This window comes from Electrophorus electricus, chromosome 3 (assembly GCF_041902795.1).
Source record: "Electrophorus electricus isolate QZ-2024a chromosome 3, ASM4190279v1, whole genome shotgun sequence".
NCBI lineage: Eukaryota > Metazoa > Chordata > Actinopteri > Gymnotiformes > Gymnotidae > Electrophorus > Electrophorus electricus.
This window is the reverse complement of record NC_137499.1, coordinates 32,032,994-32,060,986: the sequence shown is the minus strand read 5'-3', so window position 1 is coordinate 32,060,986 and position 27,993 is coordinate 32,032,994. Positions and strand designations below refer to the sequence as shown.

General features: G+C 42.2%; 1 protein-coding gene across 9 annotated transcripts; it reads left to right on the top strand.

Moving 5' to 3' along the window:
- The first annotated feature begins 23 nt into the window (after positions 1-23).
- Positions 24-27,264, top strand: spag9a (sperm associated antigen 9a). Of its 9 annotated transcripts, none has more exons than XM_081711118.1 (34): positions 26-539; positions 4,111-4,231; positions 7,991-8,013; positions 10,088-10,166; positions 10,503-10,573; positions 10,768-10,862; positions 11,484-11,640; positions 13,215-13,298; positions 14,204-14,348; positions 14,444-14,537; positions 14,707-14,828; positions 15,452-15,463; positions 16,163-16,220; positions 16,441-16,593; positions 16,920-16,971; positions 17,113-17,243; positions 17,747-17,803; positions 18,442-18,597; positions 18,795-18,924; positions 19,188-19,280; positions 19,523-19,675; positions 19,971-20,139; positions 20,476-20,697; positions 21,140-21,332; positions 21,653-21,775; positions 22,012-22,092; positions 22,410-22,477; positions 22,563-22,711; positions 23,042-23,213; positions 23,515-23,628; positions 23,791-23,826; positions 24,304-24,480; positions 24,736-24,879; positions 25,113-27,264. In XM_081711118.1, exons 1-34 carry the CDS (start codon positions 240-242, stop codon positions 25,241-25,243), a joined length of 4,065 nt encoding a protein of 1,354 aa, XP_081567244.1. In that variant the 5' UTR covers positions 26-239; the 3' UTR covers positions 25,244-27,264. The 9 variants fall into 9 exon arrangements, with proteins under 9 accessions (XP_081567252.1, XP_081567253.1, XP_081567244.1 ...); XM_081711119.1 differs by having other exon boundaries at positions 27-539; positions 19,977-20,139; XM_081711123.1 differs by lacking the exon at positions 13,215-13,298.
- The last annotated feature ends 729 nt before the right edge of the window (positions 27,265-27,993 follow it).

Genomic DNA, 27,993 nt, shown 5'->3' with positions numbered 1-27,993 from the left:
GTCACCGCGCGATTGTCTCGTCGACAGCTCAGCTGTGGTGTGGAGACTACGGGAAAATATTCCACGTAATATCGTACATCAGACATTTCCAAGGAGGGACTGTGACTCTAGGAAGGGAGACTGTCCATTGTTAAATATTACAAGATATATGTTTACATTGACAGATATTTTATAAAAACTACACTGAACCGGGAGAGAAGATAAAATATAGGGCACATCTGCGCGAGAAAGGGAAGAAAATGGAGTTGGAGGACGGAGTTGTGTACCAGGACGACCCGGGGACATCGGCTATGATGTCGGAAAGGGTGTCGGGCCTGGCCAGCTCAATATACCGCGAATTCGAGAGACTTATCGGGAAATACGACGAAGACGTCGTAAAGGAACTTATGCCTCTCGTCGTAGCAGTGCTGGAGAATCTCGATTCTGTTTTCGCAGAAAACCAGGAACACGAAGTGGAGCTGGAGCTACTGAAAGAGGACAACGAGCAGCTCATCACCCAGTACGAACGGGAGAAAGCTCTGAGGAAACATGCCGAGGAGGTGAGTAACGGCTTCAGCGAGGACTATAACTATGAAGTGTGGCAAATGTCAGAAGCTTCCGAGCATCCTTTCGTAATCCGTTCAAGATCTCCATGAGCTAGCTAGCGTTAAGAGGTCGGAGGTGTTTTTGTTGCAGCAACCTGGGCCACTTAGGTTAGCATGCACGTGTGTGGCTTTGTTAAGTGAGACTGTAATGCTGTTTCATACTGGGATGTTCACGGGCCTTACAAAATAAGATGGATTTAACTGGTTTGTTTACGTTTACGACATCCCTTGCTCGCTTTACCGTTGGCCTTTTTAATGTTCGTCATTATGGCGTGTTAATGCCAGACTGTAAATATCGCTAATATGGTATTAATAGACAAATGTTAAAAAACATTCTCATGCTTTCATCACAGTCTGCATCTATAGAGAGATGCCAGAGCACAGTAGCTCTTGCACAGTTTAAACCTACACAGCAAGTCCACAAAGCAGTGACAGCTTCACTCCACGTCACCCCCCATTGTTTTCCCAAGATAAAATGTAAATTTTTGAATCATTTATTTATTTATATACTCTATCGTACTCTGTGGCAGTCAAGTCTGTGCCAAGGCATTTTAGGGGTGCAGACCTTTTTATTTGTTTGTTTACATAAAGACATTGCCACTAAATCAAGATATCATAGGTTGGACTTAAGCAATAACATCTTTTAATGCTTTACTAAGACTGGACCAACAGTAACATGTTTCCTAGGCTGAAAGAAACATGCTGACTGAATGGCAATCACAGCATATACTGGTTAACACACTATATGAAATAGCCATGTGAAGTCTACCTTGGTAAATGGCATAGGCTTGGGCCAAAAAAAAGATATACATTCCTAACAGGAATATGTTTAGGAAAGGGAGATTCATGCATTTGCATAGCTCTCCAAATTTATTTACAACATAAACGTTTTAAAAAACCTTAAACTGTTTATTCACCTTATCCATTACTGATGCTGAACTGGGATTATGTGTAATACAGCAGTCACTTCCTCCTGTTAGTCCAGGGATTTTGCTTAGTTGCTTTTGAGTCTTAGGCTACCAGCTTCTTGGCAGAAGTTCTTGCTTCCTAAATCATAAAGAAATGTGCAGATATTTTGTGATTTACCAATGAGATGAGCTTAATATGGATTCCTGTAAATTAAGATTGTCCCCCCACCCCAGCTGCAGGGTCACAACAGTGAGCCTGTAATGTGTGGTAGTGTGACTTGCAGCAACATTTAGCCATTTTGACTGGCTGTTGTGGGAAAATGAGCACTTGCTAAAGCCTGGTGGTAGCTTAGCCTGAAGATTTTTATGGCAAGCGTTGAGTGGGGAGGTCAGTTTAATGTTAGCAGGTTGCTTTCTCTGCGGGTAGCTTGTGTGACTCAGCACTTTGAGTGTTTTTACTGTGTCACTGTCCCCAACTCCTTTCTGAATGGGTCCTAATATTTTCCACACATCTCTGTGGATCAGCAGACTGTGTTCTATTTTAAATTGAGTTAGCTAAGGTTATGTTTTTTTTTGTTTGTTTTTTTTTTGTTTTAGATTATTAAAACTTGTTAGTTTTCAAGAAATACTAGGCCTTAGTTTGAATGAGTAACATTAGGAATTACATTTTGAAATAACTAAAAAGATACCGTGCATATTTCTGATTGATTAATTTCAGATTCCTTAATGCTGTTAAAAAGGTAGATACATACAAATAAATAATACAGGAGTACTAGTTACAGGAGTTAAAAAAAACACTGGAAAATTAAGTGACTCGGAAGAAAATGCCCAAAATCATGGCCACATATTTCAAGCAAAGGAGAAGGAGCAGTGTTAACTGTTGAAGCTCACTGATGAGGATGAGCAAACTCAAAACAGGTCAGTTCATGCAAACAGTTATCAGTGGCCTAAAAATAATTCATCTTAAAACTCCTTGACCCAGTCTCTAGCAAGACTGCAACATAAGCTTCACCCAGCTTGCATAATGGTAAGGCTGTCATTTGTAAACTGTTACTATTAAAATTCTTATTATTGGGTCTCTCCTTGCTTTCTCTGATTGAAGCAAATATTGTTGATGTTAGGCCTGTATGTGTACCACCCCTAACTGTCTGGCTGTAGTGTTCAAATTTGACTTAAAGTTGGTGCAATTGGAAAGTGACAAAAACTTTCTGATTCCTTCAGTTTTATTGTTTGCTTTTTGGCAGGGACCATAAATGATACAGAAAACACAAACAAACCAAGCACCCCTCATAGAGAGCCCAGTTATCCAGCAGAGTCATACATCTAAGGCTGCCAGACGCTGAGAGAGTTACCCAGTAGGGGACTGCTATAACATCCAGGTCATATGAACCTTTGTGATGGGCAGGGCTGGGAAACTCCTGTGTTCCTCCCTCTGGTTTCCTGCTTTTGGTGTTACTCCAAAAGGCTTCCCTCTAGTCAACTTCCTGCAAGAAGCACATGCTTATTCTTTGTGCTCTGACACATTACAGGGGTATTGCATAATATAATAAATATTCCAATTTATTGATTATTTTTGGGATATGAAATACAATAAAACAAATATGCAGAATACTTATAGGGAAAACTAGTATATTAAATGTTAAGTTGTTCTATAAAATACTTTTAAATTAAGTCTTTGGGCTATTTAATATTCAAGTAAGATTGCTATGCTGAATACAGGCTAACAGGATTGAACAAACATTAGCAGGTGTCATCCATAATAGGTGAATTGGGAGATTTGCTGGTTAGCTTTGCTGGGAGAAATGATGAAATGCCAAGAAGCAGATTAGACCACAGCAGCTGGGCAGGATATCCTATATTCTGATCGCTCACCAACCGTGGGTGGAAGCTGGGTGTTTCTCAACAGGGCAGTGGAAATTTAACATGATCACAGACATCTTTAATTGAAAGTTGTTAGTTTGCTCTGCACATTTCACTCTGGAAACCTGGCCTTGCTCTAGTCCAAAACACACACCAAGCACCAGTCCAGGCCCCAGAATCATCACCAATCCAAGCCCAGGACCAAGCACTGGACTGGTGCTTGATCTGAGGCCTGAACCAAACTCCAGCGCCACTCCCAGTCCTGGCAAAACCTCCTTAATCTTACCAAAGATATTTAACGCGTTATGTTTGCAATTTAGTTTTGCATAAAAACAGAAACAAACAGACTCCGAGGAAACATTCATGACTAAAACTGGATATTACTGCAGACCACCCCTCAAGCATGTGTATTGACAAGGAACATAATATCTTTACCGAGGCAAAATCATTTGGACATGGTATTAGTTGCATCCATGTGAAAGGTTGCTGGTTCAAGCCCCACCATTGCAAAGATGCCACTGTTGGGTCCCTGAGCAAGGCCATTAACCCTCAATTGATCAAGTTACTCAACCATAATTGGAAGTTGCTTTGGATAAAAGCATCAGCTAAATGCCATAAATGATAAATATCATATGTTGGGCTAGGTGTTCCTCTGCCCAGGTCATCAGATCAGCGCCCAGTGCTGATGTATGTGAGCCCAGGTTTGTGCTGTATATTTAGGCATGCATAACACTAGCCTTTGTCTTCTCCATGAGCAGAGGTTCATCGAATTTGAAGACTCGCAGGAGCAGGAGAAGAAGGATCTGCAGAGCAATGTGGAGAGGATGGGCTCATACTCACGCCAGCTGGAGCTAAAGATAAAGAACTATGCTGACCAGAGTAAGTGCTCTTTCTCTCTCTCTCTTTCTCTCTTTTTCTGTTTCTCATTCTCTCTCTCTCTCCTTTCTGTCTTCCCCTCCCAGTATCCTTCACTCAGGTTGCACCACTTGCATCTCTCTAGTTGACATGTCTTGTGAGTGAGGGTTCATTATAATCGAATTACCTTTCTCTGTATCAACATCATTGTCCCATCTTGCTGGTATGCAACTGCATAGGGTGGGTGTCATAAGGCATCTACAATTAAATGTACATGCCGATTAGGAAAGGAGCTATTCCATAAAGTGTGCAATTTGATGGCAAGTTATGAGCTGTAGAATGAGATGATCACAACTCAGCAGTACAGGTCATAACTGTCAGCACTATGAATCAGCATTATTATTTTGAAATTTCCTACGGTTCTAATAATGGAGTAAATCTTTCACATGGCTTATAACTTGTAATTACAATAATTACAATATTGCTCTTGCCCTTTGTTGCTTTCTCTCTCTTTTTTTTTTTTTCTCTCTCCACTCACTCACTTGTCTAGGTCATGACCTCATTTGAACAACTCACATACATAGCACTCATGTGCAAAATGTTGCGTGTAACACCCTTGCTGTATTTGAAACACATCCATTTGCCATCTTCTTTAACTAATACAGATGGTTGAACCTATTTTGATTCACAGGTTTAGGCTGATTTTAACTGGATTACTCTTATAACTCACCCTCCACCCTTGGACATGATGAATGATTCACAAGTGCCACATGCGAACCAGAAATATTTCTCACTGAAGTCATAGTCTAGTTTTGCTTGGAGAAAAGCGGGAGTTTGCTGACAGCATTCAATGGTAGAGCCAGGTGCAAATAAACAACATACATGTTGTTGTCAGTCAGTGTTGTCATAGAGTTAGATTCTGAATTAAGTCTTGTTGATTAAAATATAAACTAAAAATGCACAGGACAAAGGGATTAACAAAGTTATATCTGTATATTGTAGATGTATATGACAACACAGGCTATTTCTCTGAATGGGACACAGGCAGGAAAATAAAACGAACCTCAGTATAAATAAGATGGCATCATAAGATAGCAGATAAGTCATCATACTGTTTAGATGGCTAGCTAGCTACCTGACATCGGGCTGTAGAGGGTATGCATGTAACGTCACAGTTGGTGGGAGTCACTGTGGTAATGCCCACTGAGTGACAAAGACTGAGTGGTAGCCTGGATCAAACCATACTAATATATACAGTCTATATCTACTGCATAGATAAAGTAGATATAGTAGACGTGCTATAGGGCACGCAGCCAAAGTAATATAATTGCGGAGAAAATGGTCTGGCTGTGTCCTGGAGCTGTACATTACTGTCCATGGGACTGTATATATGGGCTGTCTTTGACATAGCCTACTACGTAGTATTTGTGTACTGACTGGGTCCCAAATCAGTATGCCATATGCAGTATGTGATCAAATGTTGTTGTTTTTTTTTCAGTACGTGAAAGATATCTGGATGCTGTTCTACTCTGGCCAAATATTTGAGTACATGACAAAAGCTATCTTCATGGTGTACTGTATTCCGTCTTACAATAGGGGCGGAAAAATATTTCACGCGTGGGCGGGACCCTCATACGTTCACATTACCTTGTACTTTGATTTGAGTTTGTCACATACCAGATACTATACTGCATACTACAGTGTGGACCAGTATGCTATATACAGTATATACTGAGTGCAGTATGCAGCATACAGTATGTAGTAGGTTATTTCAAACAGCCAAAGTCTAGCTCAGTGTGTTGAGGTGCTTGAGTTGTTAAGGTACTTGACTTGTAATTGGAAGGTTGCTGATTCAAGCCCCACCACTGCCAAGTTGCCGCTGTTGGGCCCCTGAGCAAGACCCTTAGCCCTCAATTGGTCAAGTTGTACTGAGTCATAATTGTAAATTGCTTTGGATAAAAGTGTCAGTTAAATGCCATAAATGTACTATGAGCATAATATGTCATATGGAATGGAACGCCCTCTGAAGATTCTTATTAGCTCCTTCTCTACCATTCATTGGCTTATTCTCATGCCATTCTTCCTCCAAGACGCAGCCAGACCCTTCTCCAACAGAGCTGGCAATCTAAACAGTTATGCCATACAGTCTGTGGGTCAGGTGCATCGACTGCTTTCACGGGCCGTGACCGAAGGCGAGTACTACTACATGGAGGTCTGCTTCATATCTGCTGTGGACATGGAAACGTTACAGCTTTTTTGTTGTTGTTTTTTTTCCCTGTTTTACCAAACTTATACTTAACCATGATGTCCAAACTGTGATGTAATCTGTTACATGTAATCTATGTCCAAACTTTGAGAAAGTTTCCAGAGTGAAATGTGCAGAGCGAACGAACAACTTTGAATTAAAGTTGTCCAGGATGAACATTAATATATGAACATTAGCCATGCTTGTTTGGTTCCTTGGGAAGAGAATGAAAAAAGCTGACATCCCCTTCACAGCCTGGAGTGGTAGATTTCTGTACATAGTGTGGCATTTTCATTGTTTTTGCATGTTGTGTTTTATTCTTCACAATATCTGCAGAACCTGGATGAGCTGTTGGCTATTATTAACGCTTGATTCAGTGGAATGTTCTTAGTTTTTGTCTCCACTGGACTACTTGCTTTTAAGAATTTCTGTAAAAATTTCTCTTCAAGAATCAGATTTTCTGTAGAAGCACTTTGGCAGTAGTGAAATGATGCTAATCCACTTCCTTTGGCCAAATTATAATTAATTTGGCAGTTGACTTCTTCACACCCTATGTAAGTTTCTGAACATGGATGAAACTAATATCATGTCCAAATGATTTTGCCTCAGCAAAGATATTATGTTCCTTGTCAATACACATGCTGGTGGGGGTGATAGTCTGCAGTAATATCTGGTTTTAGTCATGAATGTTTTCTCAGAGTCTGTTTTTTTTTTTTTTTTTTCCTGTTTTTTTATGCAAAACTAAATTGCATACATGATGCTTTTTGGTTTCTCTCTAAATATTTTTGGTAAGATTAAGGAGGTTTTACCTGGACTGGGAGTGGTGCTGGAGTTTGGTCCAGGCCCCAGATCAAGCACCAGTCCAGTGCTTGGTCATGGGCTTGGATTGGTGATGGTTCTGGGGCCTGGACTGGTGCTTGGTGTGTGTTTTGGACGAGAGCAAAGCCAAGTTTCCAGAGTGAATTGTGCAGAGCAAACTAACAACTTTCAATTAAAAAAGTCTGTGATCCTGTTAAATTTCCATGCCTGTTGTCAGTTCGATTACTTGGGAAGAATAAGAAAAGTGCTTACATCCCCTTCACAGCCTGCAACGGTAAATTTCTGTACATTTCACTGTTGCAGTGTTGTTATTGTTTTGTTCTTCACAATACCTACAAAACTGTTGAGGTTCACATTGATATTGACTGGGATAGAATATGGACTGGTGTGTGTAGTATCTGGATGTAATGAGTCAAGACTGTTACGAAACAAGTTGAGGTTTTGGAGATGGGCTATTTTACCTCTTTTGCTTATGTGGGATTTGCATTTGAAGGAAGAGAGAACAATGTTAGAGGTTCATGGTATGTCATTTCCATGTACCAATCTACTTATTCAACTGTGCCAAGGTAATACAGTGTAAGGCACCTTTAAAGCTTACTTATGAGCACTTTATGTGACATAGTTAAAGATTGTATTATTTTGGCATTATTTATGTATGTTCGAAATTATGTATGTTTGTTGGATCATGTTAATGTTGTGATTCATCCTGACACCCACAGGACACTCATCTGAAACAGCTGAGGTTGGTCAGACTGCTCACAAAACACAATAAAGAAATGCTGTGATTTATTAGAGGACTAACTTGCATGTTACAGTCATCTGCAATATCAGCATCGCAAAGGCTAGAATTGAAGTAACAATATAGTTTACTGTGCAGCTCTTTTAGATGGCACCTAAAAGGAGGAGGTCTGGGGCAGTCTTGTTTAAGATTGTACTAAGATTGGACTCATTATTATGAGTCAAAAGGAAGCATTATCCTGGATTAGCACTCTTTCCTGTCTAATCTTTTTTGAGAAAAGGCTCTTTTTTGTAGCAAATATGAAAATATTTTATCTGAAATGATTAGCTAAGTAATTAAAGATAAATGAACAAGTCTGCAAAGCAATTCTCCATGTGAAATGGTGGATTTGGGTGTGTAGTTCAGTCATGGTTGCATTAATGTGCAACCCATTCATATCACCTTGGCATCTCTCCAGGCTTCTTTGCATGACTGTGGGTCAGCAGGGCTGAAGGAGGAGTCCTCCTGGCCCGTTTACAACTGGAGCACAAACGGGCAGCAGAGTAAACACAGTGTGGATTCAGATTTCGATTTCTGTTTAATTGTGTGGTCTACTTGGTACAACAAGGACCACTATTTTATTTCTCAGTAAAAGAGTAGCAATTGAACTTACCAAGTTATGCTCAGTCAGTTAATTGATGACTTCATTATGGCGCTCAAGCATCCTCCACCAGTCTGAGGGTTACTTGTGGAGCTTCAAAATAAATGCCTATTAATTGTGATCACAAGCCTTAATTGTGGCCTTTGAATACTGATATCACAAAAGGCTAAATACACAACCCACTAACAAAATACAGTTTTATGTTTTATTGTGTGCTGTATGTATCCAGACCAGTCATGGTTGCAGAGGGGTGGATCTTAGATAAATTGAACAATTGAACATGATAAAATAAATATAACACATTATGGTCAAAATAATGGAGGCTCATCTCTAACCATGTTACAACTTTATATTTTATTATAGAGCATATACTACCTAATCAATGCTAACCACTTATCGACCAGGAGGAAGTTCTTTCTGTCAGTCAATTATTTAGTGTGTACACACAGAACATAGAAGAGTAGGCTAAGCTCTCAGTAGACATGTCTTTGGAGGGGTTATGGAGAAAGGTTTGAAAATGGGGGAATGGCAGTAAAGGGATGTTTTGGAAGGGTTGCTTTTGTGCTTGGTATCAAATGAGCATATCACAAATTTCCAATAACCATAGTTTTAATAATTATTCATTATTAAATAAATAATAATATGAATTCAAACCAAACAAAAATCACTAATATTAGTAATAATTGTTACGAATGTATATGAATACACCTTTCTGGTCAAAAGGTTTATTTCAAGTGCTGTAAATGATTACATACAATCATTACATGAAAGGTGTAATGAAATGATAAGGTTTTGTTGTCTTTCATACTGTGTATGAAAAGTGCTATACAAATAAACTTGCCTTGCCTTGCCTACTGCAGCAGACTTCAGTTTGTAAGGCTGGTGGCATGTAAGTGAGCACATTCCATTGAGTCAAGCCTCCTCAGACAAAGTCAGATCCTGCTAGCTAATAGGAGGATTGCCTGCACCTCCCTACCTGCCTGTTTTAAAGTGGTTTGTTGGGAATACTGTCTCACACTCCCTGCTGCTCTGGGTAGAAGTTTCAGTTTTAGGATTTTAGGATGTTTAGTAGTTTCAGATGTGCATGGTAACATTTCCTCAGTTACAGGTGCTAAATGTTTTGTTGGATTTGTCCTTTTCTGGATTATTTTAATCAAATTATAATATTTTTTTTATGTCCGACCTTTCACTTTCGAATCCAAATTTTAATATATTTTAAAAAATATTTAGTTTTAGCCCAGTATCAAGGAAAAGAATAGAATATAGAATAGAGCCTAACAAATTTGAGCTCCTGTGCCAATGGATGTTCTGAATCAGATGGATTCAGAAGTTACACTGAAATTCTATAGGTAATACCTATGTAATTTTTTTTTACTTGATGATTATATAATCCTGTTAAGTCTTATTTTGATATGCTGCTTTTACTTTTTACCTGAGGCATTGTTTCACGCTCCCAAAAGTTTCTTTGTGACAGACTGTATGGACACCCAGTGGCTAAACAGTAGTACTACACAAGGTAGAATGGAGGCCCTCTGCAATTATTAAGCAAACCAATGTTTGTTGCTGGCTCCATATCTGTGCCTCTTTATATAATATCCTGTGTGTGATAGGAGGTAATTTGACAATAAATATACAAGTTAGGTCTTTTAGTACTTTTAGTACGTTTAAGAATTCCTTCTTGCTTGAAATATTATAGCAACTTAAGTTTTTGTGCCATTTGTCACAGAATTTATATTATTTGAGTAGTTTGCAAAAGACATTATCTACTTTTGTCTATGTTTAGTGAGCAATGCTGTAAATTAGGGGAAAATTAGTGTCTCATGTTCTCTCTCTCCCTCCCTCCCTCTCCTAGTAAGCCGATTGGAAGAGCGAGAAACAGAACTCAAGAAAGAGTACAACTCTCTCCATCAGCGACATACAGAGGTAACACCAGCATCAGCCATATCATTCATCTGTCTATTGAAAAGGTTCCATCTATGACAGGAGAAAAATTGTTCAGTCTCGCCACCTGCTGGAATACAATATGCATTGCTCAACGTGCTGTTACAGAATTGTCTGTCTAATGATGCCTATTGCTAATAAGCATCAGGAGTCATGTTTTTCTGTGTTCTCTCCAGATGATTCATAACTACATGGAACATGTAGAGCGCATTAAACTGCAGCAGGTACCTGGAGGAGAGACCCCAGATTCTGGAACGCTGGGGAGAGTCAGGTAGGACAAACCGATAATTAACGTATGGTGAAACAATTTAGTACCAATAGAGATTAACATAGACTAAAGGAGATGAATGCAAATGTGCAGAGACCGGCTCACTGGGAGGCACAGAAATCAAGTGATTTTGTTTCCTGCAGAAAATTTCTGTTTATTATTTATTTCACACTGAATCCAAATCTGTTTTGGTTGATATAATTTCTCTATCACCTATAGTTTTTTTTTTTTTCTTTCATTATACTTGCCTGTCGTTATATGTAGTATGGAAAAGTAATACCAAGGAGATTGGAGCTCCTCTATGTTGGCAGAGTATTGCTGGACACAGAACAAATATAAGGAAAAATCATACATTAAACACATACTCATAAAGTGTACACATAGTTTAATTGTAATAACCATATTTATGAATAAGTACTTAAAACTTCTAAAAACAGATTTGGATTCAGCATTTTTTAAAATATATATATATACACACATACACACACACACACACACACACACACACACACACACACACACAATTTTGTTGCCTGCTATTATGTGTCTGTCTATCTGACTGTTGATTTCTCTGTCTGTGTGCCTGCTTTCCTTTGTACCTGTCTGTCTACATTTCTATCCCAGGAAAGAGCGGCCCCTATCTCTGGGAATATTCCCCATGTCTGGCGGTGGTGGGAGTAACTCCCTCACCCCAGATATCCTGGGTCGAGCTGAGACTCCCGGGACAGAAGGCTGGAGATTTAATGACCTTAGCCAGCCACGCTCCAACACCAGTCTCAAGGTAACTCAGCCTGCACAGAACCACGAAGCTGGATCAGTGTGCCAATTACACACCAGCTCATAATTGTATATAACCAGTCAGCAGTATGTTAGAAGTCTATCTGGGCAATGAACCAAGCCATAAACCAATAAGAAAGAACTCTGGAATGGCATTGATCATGAGTCCAGACCGTTATTTTAAAGGCAATACAAATGATGTGTTCCTGAATGGTAGTCATCATGAGTCCAGACTGCTATATTGAAGATGACAAAAATGACATGTGAACAGCAACATTCAAAATGGGTAACGCACGTATGCTGCTGCACTGGCATATGTCTGGGGCTGCTCTGCTCAGAGCTCAGCGCCTGGCCTTTGTAGTGGTGTGGCTTTGAAGAAGAAGCAGGGGAGGTGGAGACTGGCCTTGTGTCTGATGTTCCAGCAGCGCCTTGGTCAGAATGACAGAATTACTACTCCCTCTTTTAGATTTCCCCTTCAAACTAATCCTGCTCTTACACACGTTTCTGCTGTAGCAGCATGTGCACAGCTAGCTGACGCAAATCAGTCCTATACATTTATCCAGAATAGGGAATCAGAGATGGAATATTCATTGGCTTGATGCTTTGCATATTTAGAAATGCTTGAAGTGTGGCCACTGTTTGAATTGGCACTGCATTTACTGAGAGGTTAAAGTATGTCATGGTCGTTACAGTTTATGTCCAAAAAATGTTTTCATTCTGTTGAATGAGGGCGACGGGCCTGGCTAGAGAGAGAGAGAGAGAGAGAGAGAGAGAGAGACAATTGGCCTGCTCCAATGTGTGGGCTCCCATGGCAACATAAGACAGTACTGAGACAGACAGACCGAGAGGCCGAAGCATTGATATCAGTGAAGGTTCATCACAGCCGACAGATTTCAGCCTATCTAAGTGTTCGTCGAATTTTCTTCCATATAACCATAATGACACACAGGCCTGGGTTTTACTGGGAAAAAGACCTCTAGTTTTGACAGTAGATTTAGCTCTCTGACAAACTGATTAGAATATGTAAATTGAACATTTCGATGCTGCTAGTTTAATACATTTAGAGTTGTATTACCATAAGTGCATTATGCACCCAGAGAATGTGCTTACTCACAGGAGTAAAGTGAGGAAAGAAACATAATGAAATAGTTGAAATGTAAGCATTTCAAACCATGAAACACTCACTCTCACTGGCTTTTATATGTGTTTGAGCTGTATTAATGCCTGAATAAAAATCCATTTATGCCTCCATACAGAAGACCTGTGCAAAGCAGTTTTCCAAAATATCATGCCTCAAAAGTTTTTAATTTTTTTCTTCACATGGATTGCTGTAAGAGGATGTGAGCTGTAAGCTTTAGCCTGGGTACTTCTATATGGGCGCCTGCCAGGAGCTTAGAATGCTTTAATATGCATGTTGATTGGCCTCATGACCTATTGAGGCCACTCTGTGGAGCACGCTTCATTCCACGCACCCACAGGCGGTGCTGCATGCATCAAGGTTGCGCCAGTGAAGGGCACTCTGGCAAAGCGCAGACAGACCACCTGCTTCACTTCAAACTCTCTTCCCCACCCGAGCAGCTGGAGGCGGCTGACCCGCTGCAGAAAAGTGGCGGTAAGCACATGCAGGAGGCTTGGGAGAACTCACTGGTGGATGACTTCAAGGTAGCTGGCTCTGGAACGGCAGAAGGGGTGTGGTCCAGGTCACCGTCGCAGCCGTGCCCACGCCCACACCCACTCCCATCCCCACACTGTGACCTCACCTACACGCCCCGCTGCATGCAACCACTCACAAGTGTGTGGGTGGGATCAGACCCATGGGACAGGTTTCAAATAGACATAATCACCCATAAAAATAATCACCTGTCCACTGAAAATCTCAGGCGATTGCAGATTAATAAGAATGTGGTTGCATACAGCTTGTTCATAGTATTTTACTGACTTTCATTGCATGGCATTTCAGTTGCACAGTGCCTTAGATTTCCTTCATTATTCATTAACATTTCTCTCATTTAAATAGATCAGTATTACTAGTATTAGCAATCATAATGATCTTATATATGTGTACCGTAGTTATATTTAGTACTTTGATACTAATTCACCACAGCTGGTGTAATTCTAACATTTATTTCTGCATTTTTTAGAGGTGTGTGTGCTAAAGTTATTTTGCCATCCATTCACAATAGCAGCCAGTTGGCTTTGTTTGTGGGCTGGTCCATGTGTGAAAGTAGCAAAGTGATTTTATTTTGCAAGTTTTTAGCAGATACAGATGTGTTGTTTTGATGTGCTATGTTGTTTGGGGCTATATTATTCATTCAGTTTTGGCATTTGTGTCGCAGCTGTGTTCCTGTGGTGTGTCATGTGTTGCTCTATTGCTTCTTGATGTGAGTGGCTATTCTGGTTTAGCAATGTGTAATAATGAAATAGAATCTTTTCCACCTCAGTTTGTATGGCCAGAAGGGCAGGGCCAGTGCCTTTAAGCTTGCATAGTTTGCATAGTGCCTTTTAAGTTTGCTTAACCTCTCCTCTCTGACCCTTCGGAGATCACATGTACTTGGTCCTTTCTGCAGGATGAGCTGTCGGGTTCTGTATCTGCCACACCCATGTCCACCACGGCCTCTGACCTGGCCCTGGACTCCCAGTGTGAGGACGGAGATGGTGTCAGCAGGAGCACTGAGGTGCAGGCCACACCTGGCACCTGCACCGTCTCTGTGGGTGAGTCCCTGCACTGCCATTTTGCTTTGGGAGCTGAGGTTGGCACTGTTGCTGCAGGTTAATGTTGCATACTGTGTCTAATCTGCTTGGTGCAGGTTTGTTGGACAATGAGGAGAAGTCAGATGTGCAAGCTATTATCGAGTCTACTCCAGAGCTCCAGCTGCACCTAGGCGGCTATAAAGGTTCCAGGTATTATAAACAAGTTAGAATTAAATAAATTTGTGTTGCAAATGAGAGCTTATGAACTCTTTCTTCACCAGTGTTTTATGGAGGAACACCCAGAAACAATCAGTCATATTAGGGAGCACACTGTTTCACATGGACTGCACTGTAAAATGCTTTTTGTAATGGGTTCCAGCACACCGAATAAAGGCATTGAGAACATGGCATTTAACCGGAACACGGACTCACTGTTCGAGGAGCTCTCCTCTGCAGGCACTGGCCTCATTGGTGATGTGGATGAAGGGGCCGATCTGCTGGGTAGGAGTCTGTTCTTTATGACCAAAAGTCTAGACAATCACTCCCTTCTCCTCTCCTGACCACATGTAAAAAAAGACAACATTTCCCCTCTTGCAGTGTATATCATGATAAAAGCTCCTGTCATCAAGGAGTAGTGTTTCACTACAGTCAAGAGAGTCACGGGGGAGGTGGATTGGTAGCAAACCCTTTCTCTAGACAGGATCCACATGCTAGCCAGATAGTCAAAGTTCTTAGTCAGCTTTAACCAACTGAGGCTGCAGTTATCATCAGCATACTGCAATAATAAAAATATCATATTGAGTGAAAGTTTTTCCACTTGTTTCTATGAGCTGAGAGTGAGAAATAATGGCTATGAAGTTACAGCACCATTTTTAGTGACTGGTCAATGAGTTATTCAAGTGTTTTCCACAAATGAACAGTGAAATATTGTAGAAAAAGGGATGCTTTTATGGCGACTGGGTTGGCATTCTGTGATTTCTTTGTCCAGCTGAGTCATTTAAAGTCCTTATGTGTTAAAGTGGGGGCACTCCCTGCACTGTGTGTGGGTGAAGCATTGTAAAACTAACTGAACTCTCTCTCCATGCTGTATCCTCCTGCTCTCTGGCTTTTGTCCTCTATCCCAGTGGAATACTCTGGTGTGTATATATCGTTCTCTTCCTGCTGTCTTTTCCTGTTTGTCTCCAGCTTCCTGTCTGTCTATGTTCATCTGCTTGACAATGCAGTCCTCATGACATCTAGACATTCCTTCCTTTTTCACATATTGATTTCCTTCTTCCTAAATATTTAATAGCTTTTTTGCAAACAATTTCTTAAGGTTGGAATAGCATTTCATAGATCTGTCACATGATGTCCATGCTGCAGTATAGTGGGGTCCAGGGGGTTGGAGGGACACTGCTTTTCTATGCTTGTTGAAATCCAGTCTGTTTGACGTGTCTGTGTCATTTACTCAAAGACTACCCTCCTCCATCCTGTTCTCTCTGCCTTACATGGACTGCATGCGTTTGCAGACATGAGTTTGCTTGGTAAGACATCTCATCTGCTCTCCCATCCAGCGTCTTACTGCCTGTGTCACTCTCCCTATTCTGTCATGCTCAAGTGAATGGTTTCGTACTTGTCATTTGTCTACCTTCATAGATATATCTGAGTGTGTGTGTGTATTTGGCTTAGTAGTGTGATTTTCACACCCTGCCCTACCCCATCTTAGTCTAAAGTGAGGGTCTCATGAGGCTCTAACCACCTCCCAAATAAAGGAGCAGACTTGGTATTATTTGCAGAGCATCAGGAGTCATTTGTTTATTGTACTTCTAAATGTACCTCTGCGTCATTTTCTGCAGGCATGGGCCGGGAAGTGGAAAATCTCATTCTAGAAAATACACAGTTGCTGGAAACAAAGTAAGTACACTGTGCAGAGAAATTCATATTATTAAACTTCTCTTACTTTTTACTTTTCACTAAAGTTTTGAATCAGTTCAGTGGCCATGCTAATTGAAAAAAAACTATGGCAACGATTGAAACAGTGATTCATGTTTTTAGACCAGATGAAGATATCTTTTGTCAGTTTGTCTTGAAATGGACAGAGTGTGCGTGTGTGTGCGTGTGCGTGCACATATAGAAATGCATTGAACGTAGTGAAGAACGACCTGATCGTGCGTGTGGATGAGCTCAGCTCTGAGAAGGAGGTCCTCCAGGGAGAGCTGCATGCAGTCCTGCAGGCCAAAGCCAAACTAGAGGACAGGAACAAGGAGCTGGAGGAGGAGTTCAAGAAGTGTGTCTTCATTTGTTTCTGCCTATGAGTTTTCAGGCACTCATTCAAATCATCTCCCTGCCTTACAACATGTGTTCAAACAGCATGTCTGGAAGCATGACTCACTACTGAGCCATAATAGACACGTTTCCTTATTTTTTAATGTTTGAGTTTGAAGTAAATGCTTTTAGTTGACTGGAAATAGTTGACTCTTTGTGATTACATTTTTCTCATAATTATTACAATAATATACTCTCATATTATAAATTATTTATAATATTATACTCAGAAACATAGTTACTTCTGTCTCTATCGACTGACTGCTACCAACACATTATGTTGAATAGACTTAGAGTTGAAATGGACGAGGTCAAGCAGAAGAACAAAGATGAAGATGAGGTGAGTGCCCATTGCTCCAAAACACTGTGTGGTTTAGACTGACTCTATTCGTAGCCCTGTGCAGTAGGTTGGCTTGTTCCTAGAGACTGCTCAAGATTAGTGTGTGTAGATGCCATGAAAGTGCATGTGACTCATCGGCAGAGTGACGTGCCCACGGCTCAGAGGCGTCGGTTCACTCGGGTGGAGATGGCGCGTGTGCTGATGGAGAGGAACCAGTATAAAGAGAGGCTAATGGAGCTGCAGGAGGCCGTCCGGTGGACAGAAATGCTTAGGTAAACACCTCACTGTATCACTGAGAATACGCTTGCCATTCTGTTACAAAGAACCAAACCATGTACTTTTTAGTGATACAGCATGGGCCTTTGCCACAGCATCTATTTCTTAGTGTTACAGTATAATTTACCACATTGTAGGATCTTTAGCCTGTGTCGCTTCAGTTGTCTTGACATTTCTTCTTACTAAAACCAAGACTATGAAAGACAAATACCCACAACTATTGGATTTTAAACTGAAGCGAAATTAAAACTGCTATTTGGCAATTTGAGCTTCTTGCTGTATTAGAAACTTTGTTTGTGTCCTTGCAGTGAATCTTATTGTCATCTGCTGAAGCTCTTCTCTGATGTCAGTGCTAGAAAATGGCCAGCAAACTAGGACAAGTGATTGCTCTCAGGCTCTGAAATAAGGCTTTCTGCCTCAGAGCAGACAGAGGAGCTGTTCGTGTTCCCTTTGCTCTGGTTAGTCAGGATGGCTTGTCCTGTTGTCTTGTTGTCCACAGAGCTTCGAGGGAAAACCCTGCTCTTGCTGAGAAGAAGAAATCCAGTATCTGGCAATTGTAAGCACCAGCACTTGAACACCAGCGACCATCCATGTGGCCACCTAATGATCACCTGATGGTTGTTTGTCAACATATTATCTATATTATTATTCTTCATTTTTTCATCTTTTGTGACATGTTTATGGTCTTCAGTATGTAGGTAACTTGGCTGTATGTCAGCTGATCCGCTTTTATCCTAAGTTCAAACTTAAGAAAAATAATATGAACGTTTCTCTGACTCTCTTACCTTTCTTCAGTGTTAAAGTTGCCCCCAGTTCATGAACCCTGTGTTGACCCTGCCAGTGACACTTCCCTGGTTATCCCATTACTGTACTTTACTCTGCAGGGTTCATTGGTACTCATGGTGTACTCTAGTGGACCTAACTCTTACTATGCATAATATATTTTATTTATTATAGCACTTTTTACCCCCTCATCCTCTGTGCCTTCTACAAGGTTTGTCACTGTACACCAAGCAGTGAGGTTTCCTAATTTGATTTCAGTTCAATGTGGTGTTTGTGTAAATTTGTATTTGGTGGCTGGGGGTCTGTGTATGTGTCTGTGTGTATGTATATGTGTGTAGTTGGTGGGTGGGTGTGTCCTGCACCCCCCCCCCCCCCCCCTTCCTCATAACTCCTCTCTGTGTTCTGACACAGCTTCAGCCGCCTGTTCAGCTCCTCTTCTTCGGGAAATACAGCGAAGGCCCCCCCCTCTGGCGTGAAGTACAACCCTCCCAGCACCATGAGGAAGAGCAGTACTTTCTCCCAGTTCCCTACCGAGAGATCCAAGGCCTTCGACTTCCTCCGAGAAGAGTAGGCATCTCAGCAGCCGCCTTATGAGCTCCCGCTCACGCTCAGGCTACATTTGGCTGAAGGCATCCTTTACACTACTGTATGCTGTAGAACACCTTTGGACTGTGATTGTGTGTGTGTGTGTGTGTGTGTGTGTGTGTGTGTGTGTGTGTGTGTGTGTGTGTGTGTGTGTGTGTGTGTGTGTGTGTGTGTTACAGTGTAGACCCATGCAGCTCCCCATCCCGTATGGAGCAGAAGAAGGCTCAGTACAGGCAGGTCAAGGCCCACATGCAGAAGGAGGATGGGCGCATGACAGCTCACGGCTGGAGCCTGCCCAGCAAATACAAGGCAAGACGCTGCTGACACAGGCAAACTGCTTCTGTCAGACAGAGAATATTTGATAGATCTGATAGATCAGACAGACTGTTGGGTTGCTGTGGTAATCAACCCACTGCATGTTCAGTGAGAGAAACCAGGGTTGCATTTCAGAGGCTGATGTGAAAATTCTGGTGTTAGTGATGAAGGTCTGGTGACCAGGTTATCTACGATGTCCACATGATACAGACTTGATCAGACTCCTCTTAAAGCCCTTGTCCCATTACTGTACACAGATAGTAAATGGAGGGCAAGCAGAGAGTAAGATGAAGAACCTGCCTGTGCCTGTCTACCTGAGACCCCTGGAGCAGAAAGATGTTTCCATGAAGGTCAGCTCCTTGGGTTCAGTTACCAGGGGTTTCACGACAAGTTTTGTAAAAGAACACACATGGTTATTATAAAACTTATGTAATCTATAATGAGATAATAATATAATCATTGACTTCTTTTGGTCTTGTACAAGCTCATGGAATTGCCTAACCTAAGTGATCAGCATTGTGTCATCATGAATGACCTGTTAGCATGTCTGCAGAGCTGAAGTCTAAGTGGTTCGGCCGTGTCCTCTTTCTAGCTGTGGTGTGCGGCTGGAGTGAACCTTTCGGGCGGCAGGCTGCAGGAAGAGGGCTCGGCCACCGGAGTTGATGCCACAGGGCCAGAGAGTGAGAGCTCCCGACAGGGCAAAGGATCTCAGAGCAGCCTAGACCAGCAAGAGCAGGAGCCCAAGGTGAGCAACTCCTGTGGGCCAGGCTGCGAGGTGGGCAAAATTGTCCTGAACACTTAAAAATGTCTGGAACACCCGCTAGGTCCTGTGGCCTGAGGAGAACAGGGTGAGGAGCAGCTTTTGGCTATAGTGTAACATGTGTAAAACAGACACTTCAAGAGAGCCTATTTTTGAAAATGACCCAAGAGATCACCCAAAAAGCAAATGCATATACTATACTACTCATGCGTGACAATTTACTCTTTTGATTGTATAAACATGTACTTATGCATGTGTGGTGTTTGGTGTGGTGTTTGAGGAGCAGGAGAGAGAGGTGGTGCAGGTGGAGATGTCTAGCCGGGTTTGGATTTGCACCAGCTCCCACTCCTCCACCAAAGTCCTGATCCTGGATGCGACACAGCCGTCTGAGCTGCTGGACAGCTTCTATGTCTGCAACTCGCATGTACTCTGCATTGCCAGCGTACCAGGTCAGCCACACACAGACATGTGCACACACATGCATACACATGCACACATATCCCATACATATTATACACACATGCACACAAACACTCTCACACACGCGGGCGCACACACACACAGAAACACAAACATAGACCCCCATGACAGTAGAAGGAATTAGAATATTTCAGCTTCACTGTATGGTTCTAGATTTGAAGTGAACTGAAAAGAATGACCTCTGTCTATGTTTTAATTTTTGGACTATCAGACTCTGGTAATTTGCAATCACTGATGATGTCAAATAAAATCAATGAAAGGTGATTAAAAACAAAAACTATTTAATATTCATGTGGATTTTTTAGGTGTCCTGGAGACAGACTACCCTGCTGGAGAAGAGATCCCTCAAGACTCAGAGACAGGGCTCGAAGGCTCTTTGACAGGCAGTGTAGCCAGTAACAGCTCACAAGGCAGCGAGGGAGCTCTGAGCGGCATTTCAGCAGTCGGCTGCACAGCAGAAGGGGCGGGATATGGTAGCACAGGGACAAATGAGCTTCTAGCAGAGCTTAGTCCTGTCAGGGGTAGAGGTAAAACCTGTTTTTTATATGTTAAATAAGCTAGCCTTTGCTATTTCCAAGTGGCCTGAATAGGAAGATGAATTAGACATTGACACTCAAGTTCATAAGTGTCTGTGTGTGTGTGTGTGTGTGTGTGTGTGTGTGTGTGTGTGTGTGTGTGTGTGTGTGTGTGTGTGTGTGTGTGTGTGTGTGTGTGTGCGTGCGTGCGCGCGCGCGCGTGTGCGTGTGCGTGTGCGTGCGCGCGCGTGCGCGTGTGCATGTGCAGGTGCAGGTGCAGGTGCGCGCATGTGTGCTCCTGACTGGTGCTTAGCCACCATTAGACTGTAATATGGGCTTCTTACTCCTCTGGTGAATTTGCACTTGGCTAAGAACTCTAATGAATTGCATGAAACTAATGTGAATATAAGCGCTTCCCATCTCAGGTGGTACAGTAAAGCTTGGATGTGTGTAGTGGAGTTGTCTAGGGAACCGAGCCCCAATGAGGATGGGATTCCCACTGCGGAGGAGGCCACTGAGGCTACGGAGGAAGAGGAGGAGGGCCCGGGCACAGATGCTAGTCAGCCTGGCATTTACACGGAGCACGTCTTCACAGACCCACTGGGAGCCCAGCCCACTGAGTCCTCCAGCCCCACACACAGTGCCAGGTGAGCAGAAGGAGAAGGAAAGAGTAGCCCTGAAGTCATTTTCACTAGCTCTCTCTTTTGTACATATCGCTGAAAACAAAACAATGAAATTGTGTGCTGCTTAGATTCAGGGCTCACATTCAGACCCTGCTGAATAACTGATAACACTAAATAATAACAAATTAAAGGTTCCAAGTTGTCTAAGGCTAATGTCAGGCTAATTTCAACCTCATGTTCATCCTTTGTCACTGTTAACTTGTTGCATTCCTTCATAAGATGATTGGGATGTGTTTGGGTGTGTGTCCTGATGGGGTGCATGTCCTGCTGGGATGTGTTTCCAGGGAGTCGGGGCAGGGGATAGACGGGGTGGCACCTCTGAGCAGTGAGCCGGACCAAGCCAGGGAAGAAAGCCAGCGGACGAGCAGCACCCTGCCAACAATGTGGCTGGGAGCTCAGAATGGCTGGTGAGACCCACATGCATTTACAAATGCCATCCTGTCCCCAGGTGCCATTACCACCAGCAGGATTGGCATATGAGATGTTATTTCTACAGAAATGTCCCAACAACATGTTCAGCTGGTTTCTCCTGCCATCATTACACACCTGTTTTGGTGTGGCAACATGCACTCTGGCTCTGATGGGAGCCCGTGTCCCAGGACTTGTTGATGAGGCCTCTGTCTCTTTCTCCACGCACCCACAGTCTGTACGTGCACTCGTCCATGGCCCGGTGGAGGAAGTGCCTGCATGCAGTCAAGCTGAAGGATTCCATCCTGAACATCGTGTAAGCAGAACAATGGGAGGACTCCTTTTACTGTCTGAGTCAGGGCAAGGGCGAGTTCTCAGCTTGAGCTCTCAGTTCTGAGTTCTCAGTTAGAGTTCCCAGCTCTGAAGATTTGAAAGATTTCCCTTGGATGTCATGTCATTTGTAACTGAATATAGAACAATTGTGTCATATCTGTTCTGTGCTGTTTTTAATTTTACCCTGCATGCTGTGTTCACATTTGATCCTGTGCTGGGAAAGAACACAGGCTTTGACTTTCAGCCACCAACTTTCAGGCAGATGTAGATCACAACCAACTTTTATGTGTCTTTCCATAGCCACGTGAAAGGGCGAGTGCTGGTGGCTTTGGCAGACGGAACCCTAGCCATCTTCCACAGAGGCCTAGGTAAGACGCTCCTCTTCGACAACCCTGACATCACGCCTACCACCCGCTCTTCCCAAAATTAGCATTTCCCTTTCCTGCTTCTTAGACAGCCAGTGGGATTTAACCAACTACCACCTGCTGGACTTGGGTCGTCCCCACCACTCAATCCGCTGCATGACGGTGGTGCATGACAAAGTGTGGTGTGGCTACCGGAACAAGATCTACGTCATCCAGCCCAAAGCTATGACGATCGAGGTTCATAGTCCTTTCTCTAATTTAACATATAGTTAGCTCTACTAAACCAGAAAAATGTCCCTTCCTTGCTTGTTCTTTTGATGTACTGCAATAGATTAGAAGACACTACTGTCAGGCTTTCTGAAGTATGCAGCTGGTCATTAGCATGGGATCATTTCTTGTTGTCCACTATAGTGTACTTTAAATAAGCACTTAATTAATTAACTGAGTTGAATCAGACATCTTAAAAGATGCAATAAACTGTGCTGTTGAACTGATGTTAGTCATGGCTAGTAACTGGTAAAAACGGACTGAAAGATATCTATGTGTGTGGTGTGCGCATGTGTGTAGAAATCATTTGATGCACACCCACGGAAGGAGAGCCAGGTACGTCAGCTGGCCTGGGTGGGAGATGGGATCTGGGTCTCCATCCGGCTGGACTCCACACTCCGCCTCTTCCATGCCCACACTTTCCAGCACCTCCAAGATGTGGACATTGAGCCATATGTGAGCAAGATGCTAGGTGAGGAGGGGTTTTACCTCCAGCATGCCTCATGCTAGAACCTGTAGGAAAGAAACTCACCTAATGACTTTCAAAGTGTTGATGTAGTGTATGGCTTAATTTGTTGCCCTGAAATACTCACACATAATCACACAATATTGTCTGCTGCATCTGTTGACAATGTCAATGTCATGATCTGCTGGATCTGTTCACAATGGAACAGTATCACTTGCTCTGTAGCTTCAGAATAGTTTCTGTATTAGCATTATACTTAGTCAGGCTTTTTCTGAAGTCACTGAGGTTTCTTCTGTCTGATTGACAGGCACAGGTAAACTGGGCTTTTCCTTCGTGAGGATCACAGCTCTCATGGTGTCCTGTAACCGCTTGTGGGTGGGGACAGGAAACGGCGTCATCATCTCCATCCCCCTATCAGAGTGTGAGTCTGCTAATACATTAGCACAAAAGAAGGGTTGCATGTTAGCAGGGTTTCTGGTCCACATGTTAAACAGGAGTAAATCCAGACAGGCCCTCAGAACCCACCAGCACCCTCATCCCCTGACCTCTTCTCTCACTTGCCTCTGGGCTCCTTTCTCCATAGCTGTGGGTCTGCAGCATGGGCTCCTCAGGCTGAGGGGTGAGTGGGAATAGTGCCACATGCCCGTTAAGCTGCCTTCTTCGTTCCGCCCTGCTGCGTTACGCAAGTGCTTGCTTACTGCTGCATCTTGGTTGCCTTCTTCGACACCTAGATAGTACTTTAGTTATTTTCTCTGTCCCTCCGTTTCACTTCTTTATTTCTTATTCTCTCTGTCTCTGATTCTCACTCTCATTTTTGCTTTCTTTCTTCTTTTATCCCTCCCTCTGTCTTACTGTTGTGAGTGTTCACTCAGTAGCTAGGTTTTGTGTACTTTTAACTTTTTAACATTCACCCCATCTCAATGGCAGGTGTTTTCCTTCAAGTCTAAGCAGTCAGTCTGCTCATCTCGCTCTGGTTGCACTAAGACACACCATCGTACTAATGCGACTGACTACAGAGCACAGAATGTTCCCTGCGCCCTTGTTGCACTACACAGCTCAAGGTGAAGATGCGCTCTGTCTTCCCTGTGGGCCACAGCCAATAGGAGTGTGGGGGTGATAGCCAGCCGGCCCGGTGGTGCGGTGCGTGTGTACGGGGAGGAGAGCACGGATGGTGTGGCGTCAGGTTCTTACGTTCCCTTCTGCTCCATGGCTCACGCCCAGCTCTGCTTCCACGGTCACAGAGACGCTGTCAAGTTCTTCGCTGCGCTACCAGGTATCCTTTATATATATATTCAATTCACTATATATAAGCATATATATTTATATACACAAAACCCTGAACAAACCTACGAATACTACCACAAAGCATATCCATAGGATGTGAGTCTTGAGAGTTTGACAGATTTTCTTTTTAAGATTTTCTTTTTTTAGCATCGTCATGGTACTAAGATCATTATCTCACAAAATCTGGTCTGAATGTGCGTTTGCATGTGTGTGTGTGTGTGTGTGTGTGTGTGTCCATCATCAGGTCAAGCTGTTCCCCCAGCAACAGGACCCAACAGCATGAGCCCAGACTCAGACTCTCTTCCTCCTGACAGCCCCTCACAGGACCAGCAGTCTAAGTTCATGCTGGTCATGAGTGGAGGGGAGGGCTACATCGACTTCAGGAGGGGTACGAGCTCTACAGTCCTCCCCAAAGCAAAGCTTAGCAGACAGGTGGTAGTCCGTGTTATCTCTGCAGACCCCAGTTCAGTCAGGCAGCTTTTAGAGTAATGAGATGCAGTGACAAAATGTATCTCATAAAATGACCAGTATTTAAAAATGCTCCCAAACTACACTAGTTTGCATTTGTAGCCTGTGGTGCACTCTTTTGAGAACAGAGGTTTCTGGTCTGTCTTGTCTAAGGTGATGAAGAGGCAGGAGGAGCAGGTGAGGAAGAAGAGCCTCTGGAGCCCACAGTCAAGCTGCAGGGCACTCCCGCCAAAACCGAGCGCAGCCACATCATCGTCTGGCAGGTTGCTTTCGGTGATGAGTGACTGTCCAATCACTGCCTCAGGTTAATCAGTGAGCTCCACCCCTCAAGTAACCCTACTTGGGCCTCTGTTACAGTTTAATTTATTTCATTTTTTTCCCCACAAATTAGTATTATTATACTTACCAATATTATCATAATACTTACAGAATACCACATAGTGTTACTTTGATATTTCTGCTTTCTTTGACTTTTACTATTTTTTATGAATCTGGAATTAGTTTAAAAGTTAAAAAGGAATCTGTAAAGAGGAGAGATAGTAGAAGAACATTTAAAGGAAGAGGAATCCATCTGAGACTAAACATCCTACAGTCATTATGTTTGGGCTTTCCAGAAGGCAAGTCCAGAAGACCCTACTCTAGTTCTAGAGTATTGAAATATAGGAATCCATGATGGATACAAGTGCTTTTAGTTTACACCATTACCAAGTATAATAACATGCATTATAGTATATAAGGGATTTATACTGCAGGTGGGATTTTGTTTGTTGTTTTTATTATTAGGTTTTGGTGTGCAAGACAGAGAAGGCCTCCTTGTGGAGCTATAGGTTATGCGCACTGTGACCGTTACATCGTGCTGTAGGCGTTTCTAGAGCGTCAGAAAGCTGTATTTGCTGTCTCTGTGGCATGGGTCTTGTATGTGTTGTCCTAGCACCTTAAAGGCATTGTGTGTGGGTGTGTGTGTGTATGAGTGTGTGTTTGTTAAATTAAGTGTGTCCATGTACGAGAGGATGCATGAAGGAGTGCAGTGTGTTTTTTTTTTTTAAGGCCCTAGCTCTAGATTCTGCCTACTGTGTTAGCGCCTTTTATGCTAGAGCTTGCTGGCACTTTAAAAAAAAGTAACCAAGGTTCATTCATGCCAATTCTAAACCCGACATGTGACACTGTATTCATGTTTCCCAAAAGAGACTACCCTGTTACCAAAGGACAAACTCTAAAACAAACAACAAATGCTTAACAGCTTAGATACACTGACTTGCATCTCATCAAGGCACATTTTTGCCACATTTTGCAACATTCTCTTAACAAAATCAGTTATCAAAACAGGCCTCAATCTAGCAATGTTGTTTTTTTTTTTAACTGGGATTTTATCCAAATCAATGAGTGTCACACCACACATTTGTTTGTAAATGCAAGGGACTCTGTTCATCCGTTTTTGTCTCTGAGTGTTTACATATATGGTCGGGGATATGAAAACCAGTCAGTATGTTCTTCTTTCTGTGCATTTTTTTTGTTGTCTCCAAGACACTGTTGGTAGTGTTTGATAAAAGGAATGTGGAAGAGGCCATTGTTTCTCCTTATTTTTTGTATTTTGAAAAAAAAAAAACACAACAAAAACAAAATAATAACGGGCTTGCAGGTTGTGTTTTTTTAAATATATATTCCAATATAGAAAGGGAATATTCATATTGTTGGTATTGCCATTTCAGTATTTATTTTTCATAATGAACTTTGTGGTTCAGAATGTAACTTTGTACATGAAAATTATATTAGTTTGACATAACTTGTGTAATGTCAAACACACTCAAAACCAATTTATGTGGAGTGTTCATGCAGAAATTGTGAATGAATTGCATTAATGCTGGTTGCTACATGTAACATCCTGGGTAGAGTTTACAGAATAACCTGTGTGGATCATTTGGATATCAACACATCCATTGTACTAAGCTATGCATGTTTTTTAAAAGAAAATTGCAGTGTATTTGTTTAAACCCCTGTTTAATGCCACCTTTTTGGGTGGGTGTGTGTGTGTGGGTGTGGGTGTGGGTGTGGGTGGGTGTGTGTGTGGGTGTGTGTGTGAAGCTCCACTAGCTGTAAACGAATGTGTGTGTGTTCATATGAGTGGTTGCTTTATGGTCCCTTAAATCTCACAGGATATGCTGTGGTTATCACAGTTTGTCATTTACTGTGGTTTTTCCTGTTCGATGTTTGCTATAACAACATCATAGCCTTATTTTTAACAATCTATTAAACTCAATTTCATGGGGAATTAAAAGCTTATGGTGGTCTTTTGAACTACTTTTTTACTACTTTGTGGCTAGTACTTTCTTACAAGACCTTATAATGCTTTTGTATTTGTAATAAAGTTGAGTGACAGCTGAAAAAAAAAATTAGCAATATTAGCACTTGATATTTAAAAGATTTTATTTTCAGATCTTATTAAACACCACCGGCGTTTCACTGTGTTACGATAAGTCTTGTTAGCCTTGTAAGTTCACATTCTGTGTGTGTGTGTGTGTGTGTGTGTGTGTGTGTGTGTTTGTAGTGATGGTTCTTCTTTGATAATATAGCCATGTCAGTGACAAGGAGCTTTAACAGTGTCTGTTCTCCACAGCTTTCAAAGAAATGCAAAATCATTTGGAACAGAACCTCATCATCCTCTTAACTATCAACTCATCAGCACATTATTAAGCAAGCCAGATTCTTATGAATTTCAGACTCCTTTTAATGAGCCATTCTCAGCAGCAGTGTGGAATATCATCTCTGTAATATTATCATCAGTGAGGAAAAATGACACTGAAAATATTGAAATAAGTTGGATTGGTTATATGTTCATTTACTTGTCACAAGGTGGCAGTGCTAGATTACTTTTACACCCTACAGAGGCTGTAGAAATACCTTTCGTGAAATTGCATCACAGAGATAACTCCCCCTCCCCCCAGGTGACTGGCTGATGAGGCAGCTGCAGTGTCCAAATGCATCTGCTCTACTGACGTCACACTCGCGCATTCCACACTCTCATAAATACACTCTC